Source organism: Pimephales promelas, chromosome 2, assembly GCF_988280905.1.
Source record: "Pimephales promelas chromosome 2, fPimPro1.hap1.1, whole genome shotgun sequence".
In the NCBI taxonomy this organism is placed as follows: domain Eukaryota; kingdom Metazoa; phylum Chordata; class Actinopteri; order Cypriniformes; family Leuciscidae; genus Pimephales; species Pimephales promelas.
Window position 1 is genome coordinate 24,866,951 of NC_142770.1, and position 22,911 is coordinate 24,889,861.

At 39.8% G+C, this 22,911-nt stretch overlaps 1 protein-coding gene across 4 annotated transcripts in view; it reads right to left on the bottom strand.

Annotated features, from left to right (window-relative positions):
• The window catches only part of atp11b (ATPase phospholipid transporting 11B), a 71,510-nt gene that overhangs the window by 18,551 nt on the left and 30,048 nt on the right, over positions 1-22,911 (bottom strand). For all 4 annotated transcript variants that reach the window (XM_089118161.1, XM_089118157.1, XM_089118163.1 and 1 more), the window contains exons 14-28: positions 22,062-22,237; positions 21,917-21,985; positions 21,768-21,836; positions 21,578-21,686; positions 14,130-14,311; positions 11,175-11,378; positions 10,457-10,610; positions 10,209-10,311; positions 8,399-8,544; positions 8,253-8,312; positions 7,844-7,971; positions 6,074-6,212; positions 2,732-2,797; positions 2,552-2,655; positions 116-281 (exon numbers count right to left, since the gene is read on the bottom strand). In XM_089118161.1, coding sequence (XP_088974287.1) covers positions 116-281; positions 2,552-2,655; positions 2,732-2,797; positions 6,074-6,212; positions 7,844-7,971; positions 8,253-8,312; positions 8,399-8,544; positions 10,209-10,311; positions 10,457-10,610; positions 11,175-11,378; positions 14,130-14,311; positions 21,578-21,686; positions 21,768-21,836; positions 21,917-21,985; positions 22,062-22,237 — 1,875 coding nt within the window. The remainder of the gene's footprint in view (positions 1-115; positions 282-2,551; positions 2,656-2,731; positions 2,798-6,073; positions 6,213-7,843; positions 7,972-8,252; positions 8,313-8,398; positions 8,545-10,208; positions 10,312-10,456; positions 10,611-11,174; positions 11,379-14,129; positions 14,312-21,577; positions 21,687-21,767; positions 21,837-21,916; positions 21,986-22,061; positions 22,238-22,911) is intronic.

Here is a 22,911-nt window from a genome sequence, read left to right on the forward strand (position 1 = left end):
AGTTCATGCGGTGACGTGAGCCACATGCTTCAGTGTCAGCTTAGAAAGCATAAATCTAGCACAATATTAGCATCTCTCTCACCATCTGGATCGGTGTTTGAAGTGTGACGCTCACCTGAGACTTCTGCGTGCTGGTTGGGTGCAGGTGCCTGTAAAAGACCTTCTTGATGACATCAGGAAACAGGCAGGTGATGATGATGATGATGATGGCGAACCAAGCCGAGCCGCTGGACAGCAGCTGAACGAAGACGAAGTACATGTCCTGTGTGTGAAGGAACGGCCTGACGGAGGGGGGAAACATCTCCAGTTAGTTGAAACCAACATATATTTTTTGATACAAATATTCAAAATATCCAACTACTGAGCAAACGGCCAATTGTTTCAGAGGCAGAGCCAAATATTGAGCTCAACATCTTGACTAAAATCCACAGTACACTGTGCGGCTGGTCATGAGGGACCGGATCCAATGTAAGAGCAAACCGTTTTTACCAGCAAATCAACAAAATTCAATAAACACAGTTTAGAAGGGAAACAACCAAATTAAACATCGTTCCTGACTTTCTCACACAGGACATTAATAAAACCCAGTAACCAAAGATTTGAACAGGGTTTCTGCAGGTTTCACAAAATCAAATTTAAGACTTTTAAAGGCCTTTTTAAGATCATTATGAATGAAATTTAAGACCTATATCATGAAAAAAAAAAAAAAAAAAAAACATACAAAGGAAACGCAGAGTCTCAAAACTATTCGCAAAGTAATTTAATTTATTCAAACTGAACATTCGTCGAAAATCAGCACGAACGGTCCCGTGATTTTGGAAATTAGTTATGTTTCTGTTTTAATAAAACCCCCAATTCCAAAGCACGCAATGTAGGCCGTTTTATCTTCCCCACACCTGAAGGATTTAGCGATGTCAGAGTCCGGAAACATCGTTTGAAACAATGTAGGACTGGCGTCTTGTCACCGTGTGGAGAAACCAGAGCACCTCCGCTTTTAGTGTCGGCTCTGATCCAAAAGCAAAATCCAAATCAGCAAAACCTGATCTAGTTGGGGGCCTTAAGCACATTTTCGCGCAAATTCATCTAAAAGCGCCAAATTTGGCACAGATTTGTCATACTGAAATGATTTAGCTAGGTTGCTGGAGCCAGCGACCCTCGGGGCCAAGATGGCGGCCAAATCCAATATGGCCGCTGCCCGAAAAGGGTTCCGGCTATAACTTTCGAACCAAATGAGTTACAAATACAAACTTGATATGTTTTTCAGCTTAATTGATCATGGGAAACACATAGAAATGTTTATATTTATGACCAAACATATCTGGACCCCTTGATCCTCCAATTCCAATATGGCCGCTGTCAAAAAAAAAAAGCAGTTTGGGCTGTACAACCACGCCACTGCGCTATGTACCGTGTTTTTAAAATAAATAATAAAAACATGTTGTCATTTGTAAAACTGTACTAGTTCAGGCGGCAGGTTAACAAACTGGCATTGATTCAAAGTTTAATAAATGGTGGTCAGCGGATTTATAGCCAAGGCGCACGTATACATTGAGCGGTATTTGGCATTTTTAAGTGGTTTTGAGTTTGGTCGAAGTGTCGTAAACGGGACTTTGATTTTAAGGCGAAGCAGACTTGAATTTTGACAGCATCTGAGCACCAAGTCATCTTTACCTTACTTAAGGCCGTGTGCCCACCAAAGCCAGCTGAAAACGCTACACGCTCTGCTGAAGACGCTATGCTTTGGGCGCTTGAGAGCGTTTTTTTTCCGTTGAGACGTTTCGTTGCTATGATACAGAATATCCGCAGCAGAGTTTACTTGTAACTGATTTCGCAGATAATATTTTCCATACTAAAAATGTATTTTTCATCCATTTTGTACGGTTAGCTCTGTTGGTTGATGTCGTTGTACAGAAAGAATGTGACAGTTGGTCAGTGTGGTTTAGTCCCGCCCCTCCTGCACTGTGATTGGACGGGTGGGTAAAAAGTGACAGTGACAATTTTCAAATCTCAGCGACCAGTAAAAAATGCTGGGCACTCAGCGCCTCGTTACGCTCATGGCGTTTAAAAAACGTGGCGCTCCTATTGAAAACAATTGAAAACGTATATGCCAGGCGCGTGGAAAAACGCTTTGGTGGACACACAGCCTGATACCATCTTATCAGACACCTCTGCTCTCTAAGATATCAGCCTTGGCCATCAAAGAATCAATATCAGTCGACCATTGTTTAGGAATTGTTCGCAATTTACAAATTTGATTAAATAATTTTAGTTTTGATTAAAGATTTGTGTGGTGGTGTGCATGACCAGTTACAAAACAAGGTAACTGCATATTAAGGATTGGGGATAATGATAACTCATATTTGTTGACCACTAATCTGAATAATGGGAAAGACACACAAACCCATAATTTCTATGATGATTATAATACTTTGGATATGAAATTAATAAAAGTTAATTAATTAACCTTTTCAAATGAAACAAACAAAAAATAAATATTTCATGAGATCAACCCACACGCAGGCATTTTGGGAAAACCCCGGCAATACTGTACCAGATGATGCCGCCGTAAAACAAGGAGAAGATGAAGTAGAAGGCGATGGAGCCCCATGTGACGAAGTGGTTCATCCACGTCCAGAAGTGCGTCTCTAAGGCCAGCTGAGGAGAGAACGGAGCACATGAAGCGTACGGGTCATTCACCAGCCCATCGGTGTGGCGTTCGCCTGACACTTACCTTCAGCGTTACCGTAATAACCATCACTGTGAATACTAAAGTGCCAAACGTCCAGTTTCCGAACATCTGCAAGAAACAAACACACATTTAAAGAGTGTATCAAAAGATTAGCCTTTGATGATGTATGTTGCGAATTAAGGGTGGGATAAAATATCGACATGGCGACATATCGTTGAATAATAGATACTTAGCCGTCTATCAGCGGATCGCTAATACATCCACTGATAGACGCGTATGCATATTTACAACCTGTTTTGGAAGCGCTGATCATTGTAGCCAGTCAGAGACAAATCTGTTGAGCGCGTGAACCCAGCGGCCAATCAGAGGCGTTTAAGAATCGGCTCAACAGCGCTCAAATGATAGAGGGAAATGCTGGTATAGTCACATTTTTAAAATACCCAAGTCCGCACCTTTGACAACACAATTCCCAGGTTATTTATAAGGAAGCTGGTAAACACTGAGATGTTCCCAGGTTTAAATAAAAGAGGTCGGTGAATTTTGAAATGTACCAGATTTAAATAAAACAAGTCGATGAGCAGTTAAATGTGTCAGTTTAAACACAAAAAGAAAAAGTTTAAGCTTTTAAAAAGTATAAGCATAAAATGTATAAGTTACTTAAAATGTTTTTAAATTTGTGCGGTTTTCTAACAGGTTGGACTTGAATACAGAGAAAATCTGCACTTAAAGGAGTAGTTCACGTTTAAAAAAAACTTTTGCTGATAATTTACTCACCCCCATCCAAGATGTCCATGTATTTCTTTCTTCAGTCAAAAAGAAATTAAGGTTTTTGATGAAAACATTCCAGGATTTTCTCCATATAATGGACTTCAATGGGAACCAAACGGTTCAAGGTCCAAAAGACAGTTTCAGTGCAAACTGTTCAAAGGGCTTTAAACGATTCCAGACGATGAATAAGGGTCTTATCAAGCGAAACGATCGCTCATTTAATAAACAAAAAACAAAGTTTAAGTTTTATAAGCACAAATGCTCGTCTTGCTCTGTTCTGCGATTCACGTTGGTGACTCTCCTGTTCAAACTCGTTTATCAAAATGAACAAATCTTTTTTCATGTCATTTGGTTTATTCAACGAACAAAATGAACAAATTGACTCTGGAAAAGACTCGTTCGTTTTGATAAACGAGTTCGAACAGGAGAGTCACGAATGCACATCACAGAACAGAGAAAGGCGAGCGTTTGAGCTTATAAAACTTAAACTTTGTTATTTATTTATTAAATAAGTAATCGTTTCGCTTGATAAGACCCTTATTCATCGTCTGGAATCGTTTAAAGCTCTTTGAACAGTTTGCACTGAAACTGTCTTTTGGACCTTGAAACGTTTGGTTCCCACTGAAGTCCATTATATGAAGAAAAATCCTGGAATGTTTTCATCAAAAACCTTAATTTCTTTTCGACTGAAGAAAGAATGACATGGACATCTTGGATGACATGGGGGTGAGTAAATTATCAGCAAAAGCTTTTTTAAACACGAACTACTCCTTTAACTTTTTCACAGGCATTTTGTTTTCGCAGTTACACAGATATCGTGATATATCATTTTAGGATTGTTTAGCAATATATTGATTATAGCACAATACTTGCTGTACCGTAGGGGTGTAACGATATCCTAATGTCACGATTCAATACACATCACGATACTGAACTCACAATACGATATTGTGATACTCCAAGACATATGATAAAAGGTTAACAAAAAATGCTAAATTTGGAGTTACATTGTGTGTTAATAAATAGTCTTTCAAACTATAGTCACAATATTCATAATTCTGAAGATTATTGTAGACGACTATATATATGTAGCCCTCAAACCGTATTTACTTTATAGCCCTTAATCCTGTAATTGTGGACAAATGTGGGCACAGATGACTCAGGTGTGATCCTAATTTCTAATTTTTATTTATAATAAATGTTATATCACTGTCTTCGATAAAGTTTTATCTATCCATTTATGGTGTTGTTTTTTTATTTTGGGGGTATTTTTGAATTTATTTACTTCAAAAAGTACCATATTTTCTATGTAAATAATGCTTATTTTTATGTTTTATTTTTTTAACTACATTAAAATATCATTCCAACAAGTTCTTAGAGCTAAAACCTACAGATGAAGTGAGCTGTCACCTGGTGTCTTATTTTGGCTTATTTTAGAGTGCTCTAAATTACAGTTTTTCCCATTCATTCATTTCTATGGGTGCCCATTTTTGACCCAAATACAAGATTAAGGAGATTTTATTTTTCCCCCACTTAACATTGTAGAATTGAGTCAAAAAAAATGTGTGTGAGTTCATGAGGCAAACTTAGGAAAAGTAGCCAAGTCTTGTACCGCTCAGATCAAGGGAAGTATTTTAAAAAAAAAAAAAAATCAACTATTTTGCCCACATTTGTCCAGAATACGGTTTTAGGGTTAAAATAATGTTGGCAACTTTTTTTCTGATAACATCTGGCATTATCAGGCACACAAATATCCCAATTGCATTATTACACATTAAATCAACATTATACATAGCAGTTTTAGACACTAAAACTCTGAAGACTTTTTCCCCTCACACAATAATTTTTATTTTGGGTGAACTACACACAATACATAGTTGCATTTTTGTATAGCGATATATTGTGATACCCCTGATATTACCGGTATTGTGAGCCACGTATCATGTATAGTGATTCCCACCCCTAGTGTGACTCTGCAAACTAAATATCTGGAGGGTTTAACTTCCTCCAAAATGAGACAAGCCTGCTCAATCGCTTCATATTAGAGAGATTCCGGCTTTTCGGAAGCCATTTGCTTTTTTTCACGCGAAAGGCGAGTGAGGCAGCGCTTCCAAAACTTGTCGTAATAGAGGATGGCAGTGTATCAAAAGAACACGGAGATGAGCCACTCGTGCTGAAGCAAACCACAGAGACAGCTGGTCATTAGAAGAGACACATGCATCAACTGGAATCCACTCAACTCTTACCAGTTGCCTGTTAGCTCGCAAAATCTGAGAGCATGCACAGCGGGAAACAGAAAGAGAGAGGCAGAAACAGAGAGAGAATATGGATAAGTAGTAAAAGCCAACATCCACTGACACCGAACACTGAGGTACAAATGTGCCAGATAACGGCGTAATTAGTTTGAGGATTGATGCTTTGTGTCTGTAAGCTGGAGTTAATCAATAAGTATTAACGTTTTAGCCCTTCGAGCTGAATAATTCAGATAGCATCTCTGAGATCTGGAGGATTTCAAACACGTTCATGCCAGCAATATGAGAGTAGAGCCACAGACACACATGAGCTGGAATGACAGAACAGGAGGAGAGGAGATGAAGCCGGAGAGGTGAAGCTGACCTGTCCGTTTCCCATCAGCGTGGTGTCTTCTCCCATCAGGATGTAGGAGCCGAAGAAGAAGACGAAGGCGTGGCAGAAGCCCAGGAAGGTCCAGTACAAAAAGGTTTTGAAGGAAAGCTGGGAATTTTTGCTGATGTCTCTGATGAAGGGAAAATAAAGGCTCAAATTACAGTCAACATCCATTTAAAACCAGCCCTAATTTACTGCACTATTGTAAAGTGCTATTCTTGCCAAAGTAAAACTACTAAAATAGTTTTCGCTAATTGAAATAAAGCTGAAATAAAATAAAATATGAATAGATGAAAACCTTAAACGAGAAAGTAATTTAAAAGTAAGTTGAACGGCTTATTTTTGGTTAATATTTTAAATTAAATTTTATTTTTATGTCCTGTTTTTCATTTATTTTAAGGCGAGACACGGCAGGCAAAAACACCGGGTTTTTTTTTTTTTCCATGGTCAATTTTGAGATTTTGGGATATTTGTCTTCAATAACAAGTCTTCTTTCAGACTAGTGCTGAAAAAAATGTCCGAAATACACATTTAGGTCTTTATTTTACTACACTTTGTCTGTTTGCGTCTGTAGATTTCTCATTAATTCTTCACACAGTTAGAAAGCTCTCTTTCTCCTGTACAACGCTGTCAGATCCAAATATGGTCATTTCCTTTTTATCAGCAACCAATCGTGAAAGTAAAAGCGGGATTTAACTCTAACTTTAACTGGAAACTTTAACTTTCCAGTCTAGTACCTAGTTATATTATGAAGACATTTACAGAGGGATTTGTAAATATATTATTCCTAGCCTGATTTATATAACATTTTATTCCAAAAACATGGCAAAAATCATTTTTTTAAAGGCAATTGGCAGTATAATCTGATTTACAGGGTAACAAAAGTAGATATCCATAAATCCTTCTGAAACATTTTTTCTCATCTAATAAGTGAACACAACGAAAAAATCATTTTGAACCTGGCTTTATCCAATACTCCGATTTCGTTTTTTAAATATATGCAAATTAGTGCATATTTAAACATTAAATTACAGAAAACTTGTTATATATTTTTTTCTCATCTTAATGTAGATAATCAACTGGGAATGTTTCATGGTGATATCTGCTAGTTAAAAAAATTACCCTATTCACCTGTAGCATCTCGCCTTAAGCTTTAGTAATGTGTGTTTTTGAAAATCTGTTAGTTAAACAAAAAAAGTATATCGTTTTTATTAAGTTGGAGTTGCTTTAGTTGCTTCAACCTAAACGAAACAAAAATGAGGTAATGTTGCAGTACAGCTAGCAAACATAAAAGTGTTTCATTTCAATTCAGTTAATGTTTATTTTTTTAAGTGATGTTGATACTGTGTGTGTGTATATTATATATATATAGTTTTTTTTCATTAAATTTTTGTACAATTATTTTCACTAACTACATTTATATGCAATATGTTTATTTGACAGTTTGTCAATATTTCATTGTGTAATATTCAGCCATTTTAATCTAGAGTACAGCTGATTAAAATGACTGAACATTACCCAATGAAATATTGACAAAACTGCCCTGAGAGCTTAGGTTTAAATCTATATGATGTTATAATTGTAAGCACTTTACTTTAAAACTAAATTTGCTCATTGCACCATGTTATGGACTGATTTAAAAATCTGGTGTTCCCCAATCTTTTCCCCTAAGTGAAAAACCAAACAGTGTTTTGGTCTTATTGAAGTTTAAAGGATCAGATTTGTGCCCTGTAGTCGTCACAGGTGTGTGTGCTGGCGTACCTGTAAAGTGCAGGTTTGCTCTGCAGAACATGTGGATGCACCAGCTGCTCAAACAGACTGTACACCAGTATGGGCAGAGAGGTGAAGCAGATATTATACAGCGTCAGGTACACACTGTCATAAAGAGTCTGCAAGGAGAAATCACACACTGATCACACCTCAAATCTCCAGACTTAACCAACATTTCAAAGAACGTATGATCAGACAGAAAAGGCTCTCTGCGTATAGTCTGAGCAAAGAATAATGCGTATTATAAAGAGGAATACATTTAAAGTGTTTACAACTTTAACCAGTTGTGAAATCTACATGGAAAAGTCACATTATTACTCATTCCTATTGAAATGACTGGCGTTTCAGCTGTAGGGACTGTACAACACTGACATACGACATGACATCAACACACACTTACTTGCTGTGAGAACAAACAGAAGAACTGGTATAAAAACTGGGGAGTGATAAAGCACACATTCTAGAAGAAAAAGAAAACAAAGACCATTATAAGAACGCAAATCTCGCGAAAGCAACACAATAGGCTTCCACTCTGAGAAAACGTACCTTGTAGAAAAAGTATTGCACAAGGGTTGCTATTCTAACGTAGTAGAAATGGCCGTGTACAAGCAGCAATTTGGAGAGGAACTTGAACCTCGCGATTGCATAGTCGCTGTTTCTCACAGCCTGTCTTCCTTCTTTGCCCATGATTCCTGTACAGAGTATAATTTAGTTAGCTTCATTGAAATTCCTGCAATAACATCCGGATTGCAAGTGGTTAAAGGGAAAGTTCACACAAAAATTAAAATTAGCCCATGATACTCTCCCTCAAGCCATCCTAGGGGTATATGACATTCTTCTTTCAGACGAATTATTACAATCAGAGATATATTAAAAATGTCCTGGCTCTTCCAAGCTTTATAATGGCAGTGAATTGACGTTTATGTTTTAAAGTCCATACAAGTTCATCTATTCATCTAAGTTCATCATTCATGATAAAAGTGCATCTATCCATGATAAAAGCGCATCTATCCATCGTAAAAGTGTGTCTATCCATGATAAAAGTGCATCTATCCTTGATAAATGTGCATCTATCCGTCATAAGTGCATCTATCCATGATAAAAGTGCATCTATCCATGATAAGTGCATATATCCATGATAAAAGTGCATCTATCCTTGATAAAAGTGCATCTATCCTTGATAAAAGTGCATCTCTCCATCATAAAAGTGCATCTATCCATGATAAAAGTGCATCTATCCATGATAAAAGTGCATCTATCCTTGATAAAAGTGCATCTATCCATGATAAAAGTGCATCTCTCCATCATAAAAGTGCATCTATCCATGATAAAAGTGCATCTCTCCATCATAAAAGTGCATCTATCCATGATAAAAGTGCATCTCTCCATCATAAAATTGCATCTATTCATCATAAAAGTGCATCTATCCATGATAAAAGTGTGTCTATCCATCATAAAAGTGCATCTATCCATCATAAAAGTGCATCTATCCATCATAAAAGTGCATCTATTCATGATAAAAGTGTGTCTATCCATGATAAAAGTGCGTCTATCCATGATAAAAGTGCATCTCTCAATCATAAAAGTGCATCTATCCATCATAAAAGTGCATCTCTCCATCATAACAGTGCATCTATCCATGATAAAAGTGCATCTATCCATGATAAAAGTGCATCTATCCATGATAAAAGTGCTTCTCTCCATCATAAAAGTGCCTATTCATGATAAAAGTGAATCTATCCATGATAAAAGTGCATCTATCCTTGATAAAGTGCATCTATCCATGATAAAAGTGTATCTATCCTTCATAAAAGTGCATCTATTCATGATAAAAGTACATCTATCCATCATAAAAGTGCATCTATCCATGATAAAAGTGCATCTCTCCATCATAATAGTGTCTATTCATGATAAAAGTGAATCTATCCATGATAAAAGTGTATCTATCCATGATAAAAGTGCATCTATCCTTCATAAAAGTGCATCTATCCATGATAAAAGTGCATCTATTCATGATAAAAGTGTATCTATCCATGATAAAAGTGCATCTATCCTTCATAAAAGTGCATCTATTCATGATAAAAGTGCATCTATTCATGATAAAAGTGCATCTATGCATGATAAAAGTGCATCTATTCATGATAAAAGTGCATCTATGCATGATAAAAGTGTGTCTATCCATCATGAAAGTGCTCCTCCTCACGGCTACAGAGGTTAATAAAGGCCTTCTGAAGTGGAGCCATGCATTTTCTTTCACGACTGAAATGTGTCATACACACCTAGGAAGGCTTTAGGGTAAGTAAATCATAGGCTAATCTTAATTTCTGGGTGAACTAACCCATTAAGTTGCACCTACCGATACCAACGTGAGCCTCTTGGATCATGCTGACATCGTTGGCTCCATCTCCGATGGCTAATGTAATGGGCTTCTCAGGGGAAGTCTTCAACAGTCTCACCACCTGCCAAACACACAGGAGCCTTTAACACCAGCGCATGAAAACAACAGGGTAGTGTGGGGCAATATAGCGTATAAGTGTGTGTGCGACCTCTGACCTGAAACCTGAACACACACACACACACACGTGAAGGGGTAAGGTAACTCACCTTGGCTTTCTGGAGAGGAGCCATTCTGCAGCAGAGCACCGCTGAGCAGTTCTTACACACATCCATGAAGAGTTTCTCATGTTCCCGCAGAGCCAGAGAAAGACTCGCCCCGTCCACCACCAGCCCGTGCTGGATCACATGATCCTCTTTGATCCTGGACAAACACAGGCACACCATCACACCCATCTCAAACACACCAGCTTAACATTTCTCCATCAACAACACTTTTTCGAAGCCTTGAAATGGACACATTTCCACTTGCACTGACGAATATTGCACTAGCACAAAAAGCAATAAATAAATAAAATGGGGTAACACTTTATTTTATGATATATGTTACATATGTTACATGTACTTACCATAGTAATAATAGTAAATTATGCATAATTACATGCAGTTAACCCTTAACTAAACCCTATAGTATAGCAAGTACATGCAGTCAATTAATATTACTCAGCCAGTACTTGAATGTATAATTACACCTCAAAATAAAGTGTAACCTAAAATAGTAACAGTTGTCGTTGTTTTTTGAGAGTGCAGGCCTTATTGGCCATTATATGTGACCCTAACAAACCAAACATCAATGGAAAGCTCATTTATTCAGCCAATACATCTCAATTTCAAACCCTTGACCCTTGTGACTGGTTTAGTGGTCCAGGGTCACATATATGTCATGGCTCTGGTGTCAGGCCGAGAGGGTGGGGGTGTGGTGCTGTACCTCCTGGCGAGCCTGCGGAGCTGCTCTGCGCACTCGTTGTCTGATCGCTGCTGCACGAGCTCCAGGATGTTCATGGTGCGGTGGAAATGACCACAGGAGAGGCTCACGCTGACCGCCGTCTCGTGCTTGTCACCGGTCAACACCCACACCTTGATCCCAGCCAATCGCAGCGCTTCAATTGTCTCCTGGACCTTGTCCTGCAGCCTGGATACACACAAGAAGTCATGTGCATTTGAACTGCTGTATTAGTTTTGAATTCATTATTCATTATTCAGCTAGAGCCACACTAGTTGTAAGCTTTGTCGAATAAAACTAACGACGGAAACACGACAAATATGAGAAGCCATATGACACGTTTCCAGCCAGAGGAGGAAAAACAAACTTAAGAAGTCAAGAAACATGTTTGACACCATATTTATAGAACAATTCTTTAAGACAATGAATTGCATCATACAAAAGTTCATTGCAATGTTATTCATTGCAGCCCTAATATATATATATATATATATATATATATTAGGGCTGTCAGTTAAATGCGTTATTAACGGCATTAACGCAAACCCATTTAAATGGCGTAAATTTTTTTAAAACACACACTTGTTTGGACTACAATGTTTAAAACACTACACTTGTTTGGACTTTTTTCTTTTTTTCATTTTGTCTCTCATAGTTGAAGTGTACCTACGATGAAAATTACAGACCTTTCTCATTATTCTAAGAAGGAGAATCAGTGGCTGACTAAATACTTCTTGGCCCCACTGTGTATATATATATATATATATATATATATATATATATACACACACATACATACATACATGCATACACACACATATCTATATATTTTTGTATTAAGTTATGTTTTAAGTAAAGTTATTTTTGCACTTGAACCAAATGAAAATCTGAAATCTTAGACTAAGTGGAATACAAATAAGTTTAATTTGTCAAAATATTTTATTTCACTTAATATTAATTTCAATTAATGAAGAGATCAGATTAAAATGAGCAAATAATACCATTACATCATTATATATATATATATATATATATATATATATAAACTTTTCGCACAAACTGACCAATAATGTGCAATAAACCAAAAATTATTATTTCATTTCTTATTACATATTTATATATTATCAAATATTTACTCTTAAATGTACTTTTCTACATTTTTTTTTTTTTTTTTGTATTTTCACCAGTAACATGAAATAAAGACACTTTTCCCAGTTAATTATTACCGGTAACTATTAGGGGTGGGGGAAAAAAAAAAAAACGATTCTTAGATGCATTGCGATGCGGACAATTCTGAATCGATTTACAAATGTCGATTTACAAAAAAAAAAATCAATCCCCCCACGTGTGAGGATCACGTCTCTGAAGACGCTCAGTGAGCAGACTGCATGTGCCTCTGTGATATAATGGTTTTGATGGCTTGTCAATCCCAACGCCGGTGATTTCAGGCTAATTCCTGACTCCAGGCGCGTTCCCCGTGTCCCTGCATGCCTTCACCGGTCTGAATGATGGAGTTGGCATGTAGACACAGATTGATGGCTGATCTTAAGTCCACAGAGAGCGGTGTGAGTCACAGCGACATGTCAAACCGCATTAGCAGCCGCCACCGCACACTGGCTCACGGCTGACTCCTGTTCCCGACGCAGGAGAGGCCGTCCGGTTATCATGAGCGGGAGAGTCTAAACGCATCACACCGCTGTCACCATCATACTGACAGTTCTACATTAATTGTCACACACACTACAAGCATTAACGCAGGCTACAATGCTCACTTTCAGCGGTCAAAATCCGACAAAATGTCCAAGAAATTCAAATCTTTCGTCTGGCTACATTTTTGTGGAGGTAGGCGACCGCGATCGCGTTGGTCCACATCGCGTGCCTACATTTGAAATCGAACTTGAGCGCGCTAAAGACGTGAGCAGCCCTTTTAACGGCTATATCATGCTGACTCAGATTGTGTTTTCTAAATATGCTTTCCTTTTTATTTGTACACTTGACGCATTTGAAAATAGCCTAAATAACGTAACAAAACGAAAATAAACCTATATGCCTTCTTACAACACAGCCTGTTTCAGATTAATTTTAAGGCTATTTTGTGTGTTGTTTTAAACAGCCCGATCTCATGAAAGTTCGTATCTATGGCACGAATGTTATTTCTCGTGGCATTTATACGCCAAAAACAGTTTTTGCGTGTATATGGCACGCGATTTTCGCGTACATATGATACGCACTTTTTTGCGTATAATACACACGAACTCCCCACCCCCCTCCCCCCTAAACCTAACCCAGGGTTTTTTAGTGCGTACCATATACACGGAAAAAACACTTTTGGCGTATAAATGCCACGAGAAATGACACTCGTGGTGTAGATACGCATCTTCATGAGGCTGTGTTGGTTTTAAAACGCCTAGATGGCTAGATCGGCTGGACAAAAGTTAACCCATAGCTTTTTAAGTAAAGAAGAACACAGCCTGTATAAACAAGAGCTTTTGTTAAGATTTTTCATTATGTGGCAGATAGCAGTTATATTTTTTGTAGCGTTTGATGTAAGCAGGTGCGCGATTGTGACTGTCACCATAGACCTAGGACAGAGCTCATCACTTTTTGCAGTAAAAAAAACACTTAATTTTCAAAGATTTTCATTATTATTATAGTTTTATTTATTTTTGATGTTTTTTCGTTGTTGTTTTATAAATGCTCTATGACAATATTTCTAAAAAATGTTCAATCAAAACATCCGTTTTTTTTTTTTTTTTCAAGACCTTGGTCGACTACGGATTTCTTTGGTTGACTACAGCCCTACTACACACATACAATGTATTCCAGCAAGATCTATAGTAACAAAGAAACCTCATCTGACCAGCATGAATTTGCTTATTTGTATGAGTCATCAGTCTCCGCCTCATTCTTGTGTGTGTGTGTGTGTGTGTGTTGACTCACTTGTCCTCCACCCCAGTCGCTCCCAGCAGCTCCAGGTCTTTCTCGATGAAGTTGAAGACCTCCACCAGTCGCTCCTCCCTCTGTTGCAGGGCCGTCCTGGCTTCATGGATCCGCCGGTCCACTTCCCGATACTCGTCCGCACTGAAGTGTCTGCAGGCCACCACTAATGTCCGCAAACCCTTCTACGAAAGCCACACAGGAAACCCATTCATAGTTTCACAAAAACATCCGCATTTTACTGTTTTGTGTCCAAACAGAGGATAAATCTGCTAAATTATACACAAAATAATGTGAGTTGATGCAAAGGAGAACAGACGGTGGCCAAGAAGTGGCTTGAAAGCCACAATCTCGAGATCGACGTCCATAATTAAGTTAATGCTTTTAAGCGGAGACACTGGGAACATACAGCACATAGAGGAGCATTTCAATGAGGCTGTTGTGTCTGAAACATCCCATGAGTCTCAATGCAATCCTGTGAGACTGCCATGTGACAGACAGTGGTGATGTGGGTCTGCAGACGCTCTCATGGGTTTAGCTGATAATGAGGACACACAACTGAGCTAATTAACTGCTCTCATCAACATCACCTGAATTAGAAAAGCTGAACTCCAAACTCCAAATAAACTTTTAAACGCTGCTCGCACACCCATGCTTGAGAGAGCATGCTGGGCATTTTGACTGTGTCTCCAGGTATAATCTCTAAACATTATGAAGAATAACATCTTAAAGGCACAGTATGTAAGTTTCGGTGATTATTCTAGACAATAACACAGGCGTAGTTTGAGGACGCAGGGAATGAGCGTGGATGTTACTGTGTTTTGAAGCGGGGTGTGAATACTAATGAGAGACGCCTACGATACACACCCTTCTCCAGTCCAATGGAGGAGCTCCGGAGATTTTGCCTTCCTTTTGTTTTATGGTTTATGTTAATTTTACAATTTAGGTTACGTTTAACATTTGCTGGTTCCCACCTGCTCCCTTGTAGTTCTATTGAAACATTGAAACAGCAGCATGTGCTGAATTATACTCGTACAGGTCACTTTATTTGATGAATTAATATTGATGGGTAACGCAGAGCTGTTTTACTTGGTCAAAACAACCATACTACAAATAGATTTGAGTGTGTGGATAGCTGTTACTCAGTGTGTTCGCTGCTATGAGACACTGCAGTTAAGCTAGATCGATATTAAAATATCACATATTTATAAAAAAATAACTAAAAGAACATTGTTGAGCGATATAACAAGTTATACACTGGTTAAAATAGCTAATTTCTGAGGATTTAAATATTGTTGGAAACATTTGGGATAATTTAAGTACAGTGGTGTGAATAAGTGTTTGCCCCCATGCTAAAGTTGCCTAAAAAGAGGAATAAAAAATAATCTTTTGGATGTTGATCTTAATGCCTAAATTAGAAAAATGAGGAAAACTCCAATCTTTAAGGACACCAATTTTCTTTGTGAAAGAATAATGTGTCATAAACAAATAAATGTTTTTCCTTAAAATACAGGGTGCATAAGTCAGGGCACCCCTATGTTAAATTCCCATAGAGTCAGGCAGATTTTTATTTTTAAAAGCCAGTTATTTCATGGATCCAGGATAATATGCATCCTGATAAAGTTCCCTTTGGCCTTTGGAATTAAAATATCCCCACATCATCACAGAGATTGGCATGGTTTTACTTCAGTTAGCCTAATAGCTGATTTGATTTGCATTGAAAGATGATCTTATGGAAAGTACCCCATGCCAATCTCTAGGTGTGGTGGAAGGTGTGTGATGATGTGGGGATATTTTAAATCCAAAGGCCAAGGGAACTTTATCAGGATGCATATTATCCTGGATCCATGGCTTTTAAAAACAAAAATCTGCCTGACTCTATGGGAATTTAACATAGGGGTGCCCTGACTTATGCACCCTGTATTTTAAGGAAAAACATTTATTTATTTATGACACATTATTCATTCACAAAGAAAATTGGTGTCCTTAAAGATTGGAGTTTTCCTCATTTTTCTAATTAAGGCATTAAGATCAACATCCAAAAGATTATTTTTTATTCCTCTTTTTTAGGCAACTTTAGCATGGGGGTCAAAACTTATTCACACCACTGTACACATCAACAAAATATATAACATTGTTCTAGTGGTTTTTGGATATTTTAATCCAAAAGTCGTACATATTGTGCCTCCAACTACTTATTTTCTGACCATTTTTGTTTGTTTTTTCAAAAAAAAAACATTTCTTAAGAATGATACTACAATCATTCTGACTTCTAATTCAGTCAGTCAGTGTGGCGCTGTGGCAGACGGCTGCCTCTCCAGTAGCTCCTCAGTTTTTAGCTCTTTTAGCTCTTTTTAGTGCTTTATATTTACTTAAACCTCTTTTTTTTCTTATTTATTTATTTATTCATTTTTAATTTTCTCGCTAAGAAAGTGCTCTATTTATCCTATGGATATTTCCGATCTTAAAATGCAACCAGGAGTTAGCTTTCTCACTCACTCAAGGGAGGAATTGCTGGCTCTGCGCACGAAAGGACGAGCCGGGATACGGCACTCTATACCGGCGGAACTGAGGAGGAGACCCAGGGGCTGCAAGGCCGGGGCTAAGCTAAAGGCCGAGCAAGTGGAGAATCGGAAGCGCTATAAGCCATCGATTCCCTCCGTAATCATGGGGAACGTGAACTCGCTGCCAAATAAAATCGACGCGCTGTCCGCGTTGAACAATCAGCGGATTTACCGTGAGATCAGCTTGTTCATCTTCACGGAGACATGGCTAAACCATCTTGTACCAGATGCTAATGTGGACCTGCTTGGATTCACTGCTGTGAGAGCTGATAGAGACACACAGGCAAGTGGAAAAAGCAAAGGTGGAGGACTCATTATGTATGTTAACAACCGATGGTGTAACCCAGGACATATTTCCGTAAAAACATCCTCATGTTGCCGGGACCTCGAGCTGCTAGCCGTTAGCCTGCGGCCATATTATCTGCCGAGGGAGTTCAGATGTGATCACGCTCTGTGTTTACATCCCTCCGAGAGCGGACGCAGACGCTGCTTGTGAGAAGATCCACTCTGTCACAGCGGTGCTGCAGACGCAGCACCCTGAGGCCTTTATGATCATATCAGGGGATTTTAATCACGTAACTTTGGACTCTACTTTGGCTGTTTTTCACCAGGTTGTAGATTGTCCAACAAGAAACAACAGGACTGATCTCATGTATGCTAATGTGAGGAATGCATACAGAGCGACCCCCCTTACCCCATTGGGGAAGTCTGATCCCAACCTGGTTTATCTACAGCCACTATACACTCCCATGGTCCAAAAACAACCAGTGACAACTCGTACTAGCAGGAGGTGGACCCCTGAGATTGAAAGTGCCCTGAGAGACTGCTACAACATAACAGACTGGGATGTGTTGATCGACTCACATGGTGAGGACATAGAGGGGATGACACATTGTCTGACGGACTACCTGAACTTCTGTGCAGACGTGGTCTCCCCCATCAAGACTGTCTGTTGTTACCCTAATAACAAGCCATGGGTAACACGAGAGGTCAAGGCTGTCCTTAACAGGAAGAAGGCTGCCTTCAGGAGCGGGGACAGGGAGGCCATGAGGACAGCACAACGGGAGGTGAAACATTGTGTGAAGGAAGCTAAGGACAACTACAGGAGGAAAGTGGAGGAGAAACTGAGGGAGAACAACATGAGGGAGGTCTGGGATGGCGTGAGGACTATCACGGGTCATAACACAAAGACAAGAACTATGGGAGGGACAATGGAGATGGCCAATGAGCTGAATGACTTCTTTAATAGGTTTAACCAGCTCATGCCCTTGTCCCCCCAAACCTCACCCTCATCCCCACCACAGCAATGTCTTCTTCCCCCTACACACTTCTCCCCTGATACCACTATACCCCAGTCTACACACCTCCCCCCCGACTTTGCAATACCTTCCTCCTTTACACATTTTTCTACCAACACCACATCACCCCCACCCTTATCAGTACAATCCCCGCCTCACATCACCACAGACCAGGTCAGGGAACAGCTGAGGAGGCTCCGGCCCAGGAAGGCAGCGGGCCCGGATAAAGTGTGTCCGAGACTGCTGAAGACCTGTGCTGTTGAGCTGGGGGAGCCGCTCCAGCGGATCTTCAACCTCAGCCTACAGCTAGGGAGAGTGCCTACCCTCTGGAAGACATCCTGCATTGTTCCAGTTCCCAAGAAGAACAGGCCAAGCGAGCTGAATGACTTTCGACCGGTGGCACTCACTTCACACCTGATGAAGACGTTGGAGCGGCTCCTCCTCAGCCTCCTCAGACCCCAGGTGCAGCACGCCGAGGATCGCCTGCAGTTTGCATACCAGCCAAAGGTTGGTGTGGAGGATGCCATCCTTTACATGTTACATCGGATCCACTCCCATCAGGATAAGGGGAACGACACAGTGAGGATACTTTTTTTGGACTTCTCCAGTGCCTTCAATACCATCCAGCCCCCCATACTTCGGGACAAACTGATCAGGATGGGAGTGGACCACTTTCTGGTAGACTGGATCAGAGATTACCTCACGGACAGGCCACAGTATGTCAGGCTGAAGGACATCATGTCTGACACCGTGGTCAGTAGCACTGGAGCCCCTCAGGGCACAGTGCTGGCCCCTCTTCTCTTCACCCTGTACACCTCAGACTTTTGTTACAACTCGGAGCTGTGTCATATACAGAGGTGTGCAGATGACACAGCCATTGTTGGGTGCATTAAGGGTGATGGGGAGGAGGAGTATAGGAGTCTGGTGGGAGACTTTGCTCTCTGGTGTCGCACTAACTGCCTACAGCTCAACACCACTAAGACAAAGGAGCTGGTCGTTGACTTTGGGAGGTCCAGATCAGATCCACAACCGGTCCTGCTGGAAGGAGTTGAGGTGCAGGCAGTCAAATCATACAAATACCTCGGATTGTGGCTGGATAACAAACTGGACTGGACAACACACACAAGCCATCTGTACAGGAAGACACAGAGCAGGCTGTATTTCCTGAGGAGACTGCGCTCTTTTAACATCTGCAGCAAATTGCTGTGTATGTTTTATCAGTCTGTGGTTACCAGTGTCCTCTTCTACACTGTGGTGTGCTGGGGGGGCAGCATATCCAAGAAGGACACCAATAGGCTGGATAAACTGATCAGGCGGGCCGGCTCTGTGATCGGCATGAAGCTAGATTCACTGGTGATGGTGGCAGAGAGAAGGATACTGGACAAACTGCTGGACATTATTAATAATGCCAGCCACCCCCTGCACACCATCATCAGCAACCAGAGGAGCCGGTTCAGTGGACGGCTGCTCCTTCCCAAGTGCCGGACAAACAGACTGAAGGACTCTTTTGTTCCTCATGCCATCAGACTCTACAACTCCTCATTAGGGGGGAGGAGGAAATAGGGTAGAGAGGACGATAGGACAATATATATAAATACATATACACTCACCGGCCACTTTATTAGGTACACCTGTCCAACTGCTCGTTAAAGGGTTAGTTCACCCAAAAATGAAAATTAAGTCATTAATTACTCACCCCCATGCTGTACCAACCCCGTAAGACCTTCGTTCATCTTCGGAACACAAATGAAGATATTTTTGATTAAATTTGAGAGCTGTATAACTACCACATTGGCTCCTAAGGGACTGCCTCTTGACGGCCCAGAAAGTCAATGAAGAAAATGTTTAAATATCCCAAGTGACTACCGTGGCTCAACTATATGTTTATCAAGCGACGCGAATACTTTTTGTGCGAAAAAACAAACAAAAATAACGAGTTTATTCGACTATTTCTTTTCTTCCTTGTAGGCCAGAACGAGACTTCCTTATAGATTTCCACGACGCATGCGCGAGAATTGCGATCTAAGCTGGTGTAAGCAGATCGCAAATCTCGCGCATGCGTCGTGGAAATCTAAGGAAGTCTCGTTCTGGCCTACAAGGAAGAAAAGAAATAGTCGAATAAACTCGTTATTTTTGTTTGTTTTTTCGTGACTACCGTGTTGTTGCTGACCATGTCCATCCCTTTATGACCACAATGTACCCAACTTCTGATGGCTACTTTCAGCAGGATAATGCGCCATGTCATAAAGCTGGAATCATCTCAGACTGGTTTCTTGAACATGACAATGAGTTCGCTGTACTCAAATGGCCTCCACAGTCACCAGATCTCAATCCAATAGAGCATCTTTGGGATGTGGTGGAACGGGAGATTCGCATCATGGATGTGCAGCCGACAAATCTGAGGCAACTGTGTGATGCCATCATGTCAATATGGACCAAACTCCCTGAGGAATGCTTCCAGCACCTTGTTGAATCTATGCCACGAAGAATTGAGGCAGTTCTGAAGGCAAAAGGGGGTCCAACCCGTTACTAGCATGGGGTACCTAATAAAGTGGCCGGTGAGTGTATATCTGGACTTGCATTAATGCCTGGTCACTTTATCGCTCTAGCACTTTAATACTGGACTCAATACTTACACTTTTTTATGGTCTTTTTTCTTTTGTTGATATTTTGACTATTATTGTTATTATTATTATTTTGTTCTTTGTACTGTCTTCTTTTTATTCTCCTTCTCTTTTCTTGCTAAAACTGCTGCTGGAATTTTCAATTTCCTTTTGGGAGTCATCCCTAAGGATTAATAAAGATAAGTCTAAGTCTAAGTCTACAATAACACCGTTCTAGAGAGTGTAAGAAAGGGAAAATGAATGAAACAGGCTGTTAGGGTTAGTTCACCCAAAAATTAAAATGATGTCATTAATGATAATGACTCTCCCTCATGTCGTCCCAAGCCCATCAGACCTCCGTTTATCTTCGGGACACAGTTTGAGATATTTTAGATTTAGTCCGAGAGCTTTCTGCCCCTCCATTGGAAATGTGTGTACGGTATACTGTCCTTGTCCAGAAAGGTAATAAAGAATCATCAAAGTAGTCCATGTGGCATCAGTGGGTTAGTTACAATGATTTGAAGCATCGAAAATACGTTTTGGTCCCAAAATAACAAAAACTACGACTTTATTTAGCACTGGTGTCACATGAACTACTTTGAAGATGTGTTTATTACCTTTCTGGACAAGGACAGTATACCGTTTCAATGGAAAAACTCTCGGAATAAATCTAAAATATAGTAATAATAAAGTCTGACAGACTCGGAACGACATGACTCATTAATGACATAATTTTTGGGTGAACTAACCCTTTAAAATAACTCCCCTCAAGCCAATCACAATGAAAATAGTGTGAATCCTATTATTACCAATCTGCAGGCGGTGTGAAAATAGTCTTTTAGGAGTTTTTCACAGCGGATTAAAAAAAAAATACCACACTTCTCCACAAGTCTGAAAATCCATTGACGAGGACAAGTTGCACACTGAACACTTATGAGCAATAGTGACACTTGGCAAGCATCACCATCTAGAACGAGAGCGCTCACCAGAGCAAACTCATCCACGTGGACTCGGGTCTTATCGATCTCGCCGCTCTTGGTGTGGGGCAGGATGGCTGACTCGGCTCCCTTTGTAAACAGCAGCTTTTCACCTACGGTAACGAGAGACGGCACATCATTAGGCAACCATGCGGTCCAATGATAAACAGCTATGCGTGTTCAGAGGCACATGCCTGAGGGCGTCTGCAGAATCACGCTCATCCTCCTGCGGTCCGCGTCAAACTCCAGGACGTGGAGGAGTTTGTACCTGCGAGCAGAACGACACAACTCTGAAAACTGCGAGGACACTCTAAACACCCTTAGATATTCGCCTCCAGATAGACGTACTTCTCTGCTTTCCCAAATGTTTTAATCTCCATGATTTCGCCATGGCTTCCCATGAATGTCACACCCATCCTGCAGTCAAAAACATAAAAGCAAGGTTTAGTTTAGTAAGGGTGAAGTGTATGTGAGACGGAAGCGGTGATCTCACCTCTTGGTGGCTTCCACTAGTGCTTTCTCATCAGGAGAGGAGGCATAATACTCCATCTGAGGCGAGAAGCCATTGGCGTGCGAGAACGGGTCTCCCGGCCCATCTGTTTGATCATAACTGATCTGCACCGTGTGACACAGCGACACGGCTTTCAGGAACAACTCCTCTTCCCTGTTCTGAAATGTGTACACACACAGATACAGCTTAACTCTAAAACCGTATTCTGGACAAATGTGGGCAAAATAGTTTTGATTTATTTTTTTAAAATACTTTCCTTGATCTGAGCGGTACAAGACTTGGCTACTTTTCCTAAGTTTGCCTCCTGAACACACTTTATTTATTTTTTTTAACTCAATTCTACAATGTTAAGTGGGTGAAAAATAAACTCCTTAATCTTGTATTTGGGTCAAAAATGGGCACCCATAGAAATGAATGGATGGGGAAAAACTGTAATTTAGAGCGTAAGCCAAAATAAGACACCAGGCTTCATCTTTAGGTTTTAGCTCTAAGAACTTATTGGAATGATATTTTAATGTAGTTAAAAAAAAATAAAAATAAAACATAAAAATAAGCATAAATTACATAGAAAATATAGTACTTTTTGAAGTAAATAAATTCAAAAATATCCCCAAAATAAAAAAAAAACACCATAAATGGACAGACAAAACTTTATCGAAGACAGTGATATAACATTTATTATAAATAAAAATTAGAAATTAGGATCACACCTGAGTCATCTGTGCCCACATTTGTCCACAATTACAGGATTAAGGGCTATAAAGTGAATACCGTTTAAGGCAACATGACTGGTTGAAAAATGTGTCATTTCTCGAGAAAATCGGCCATAATT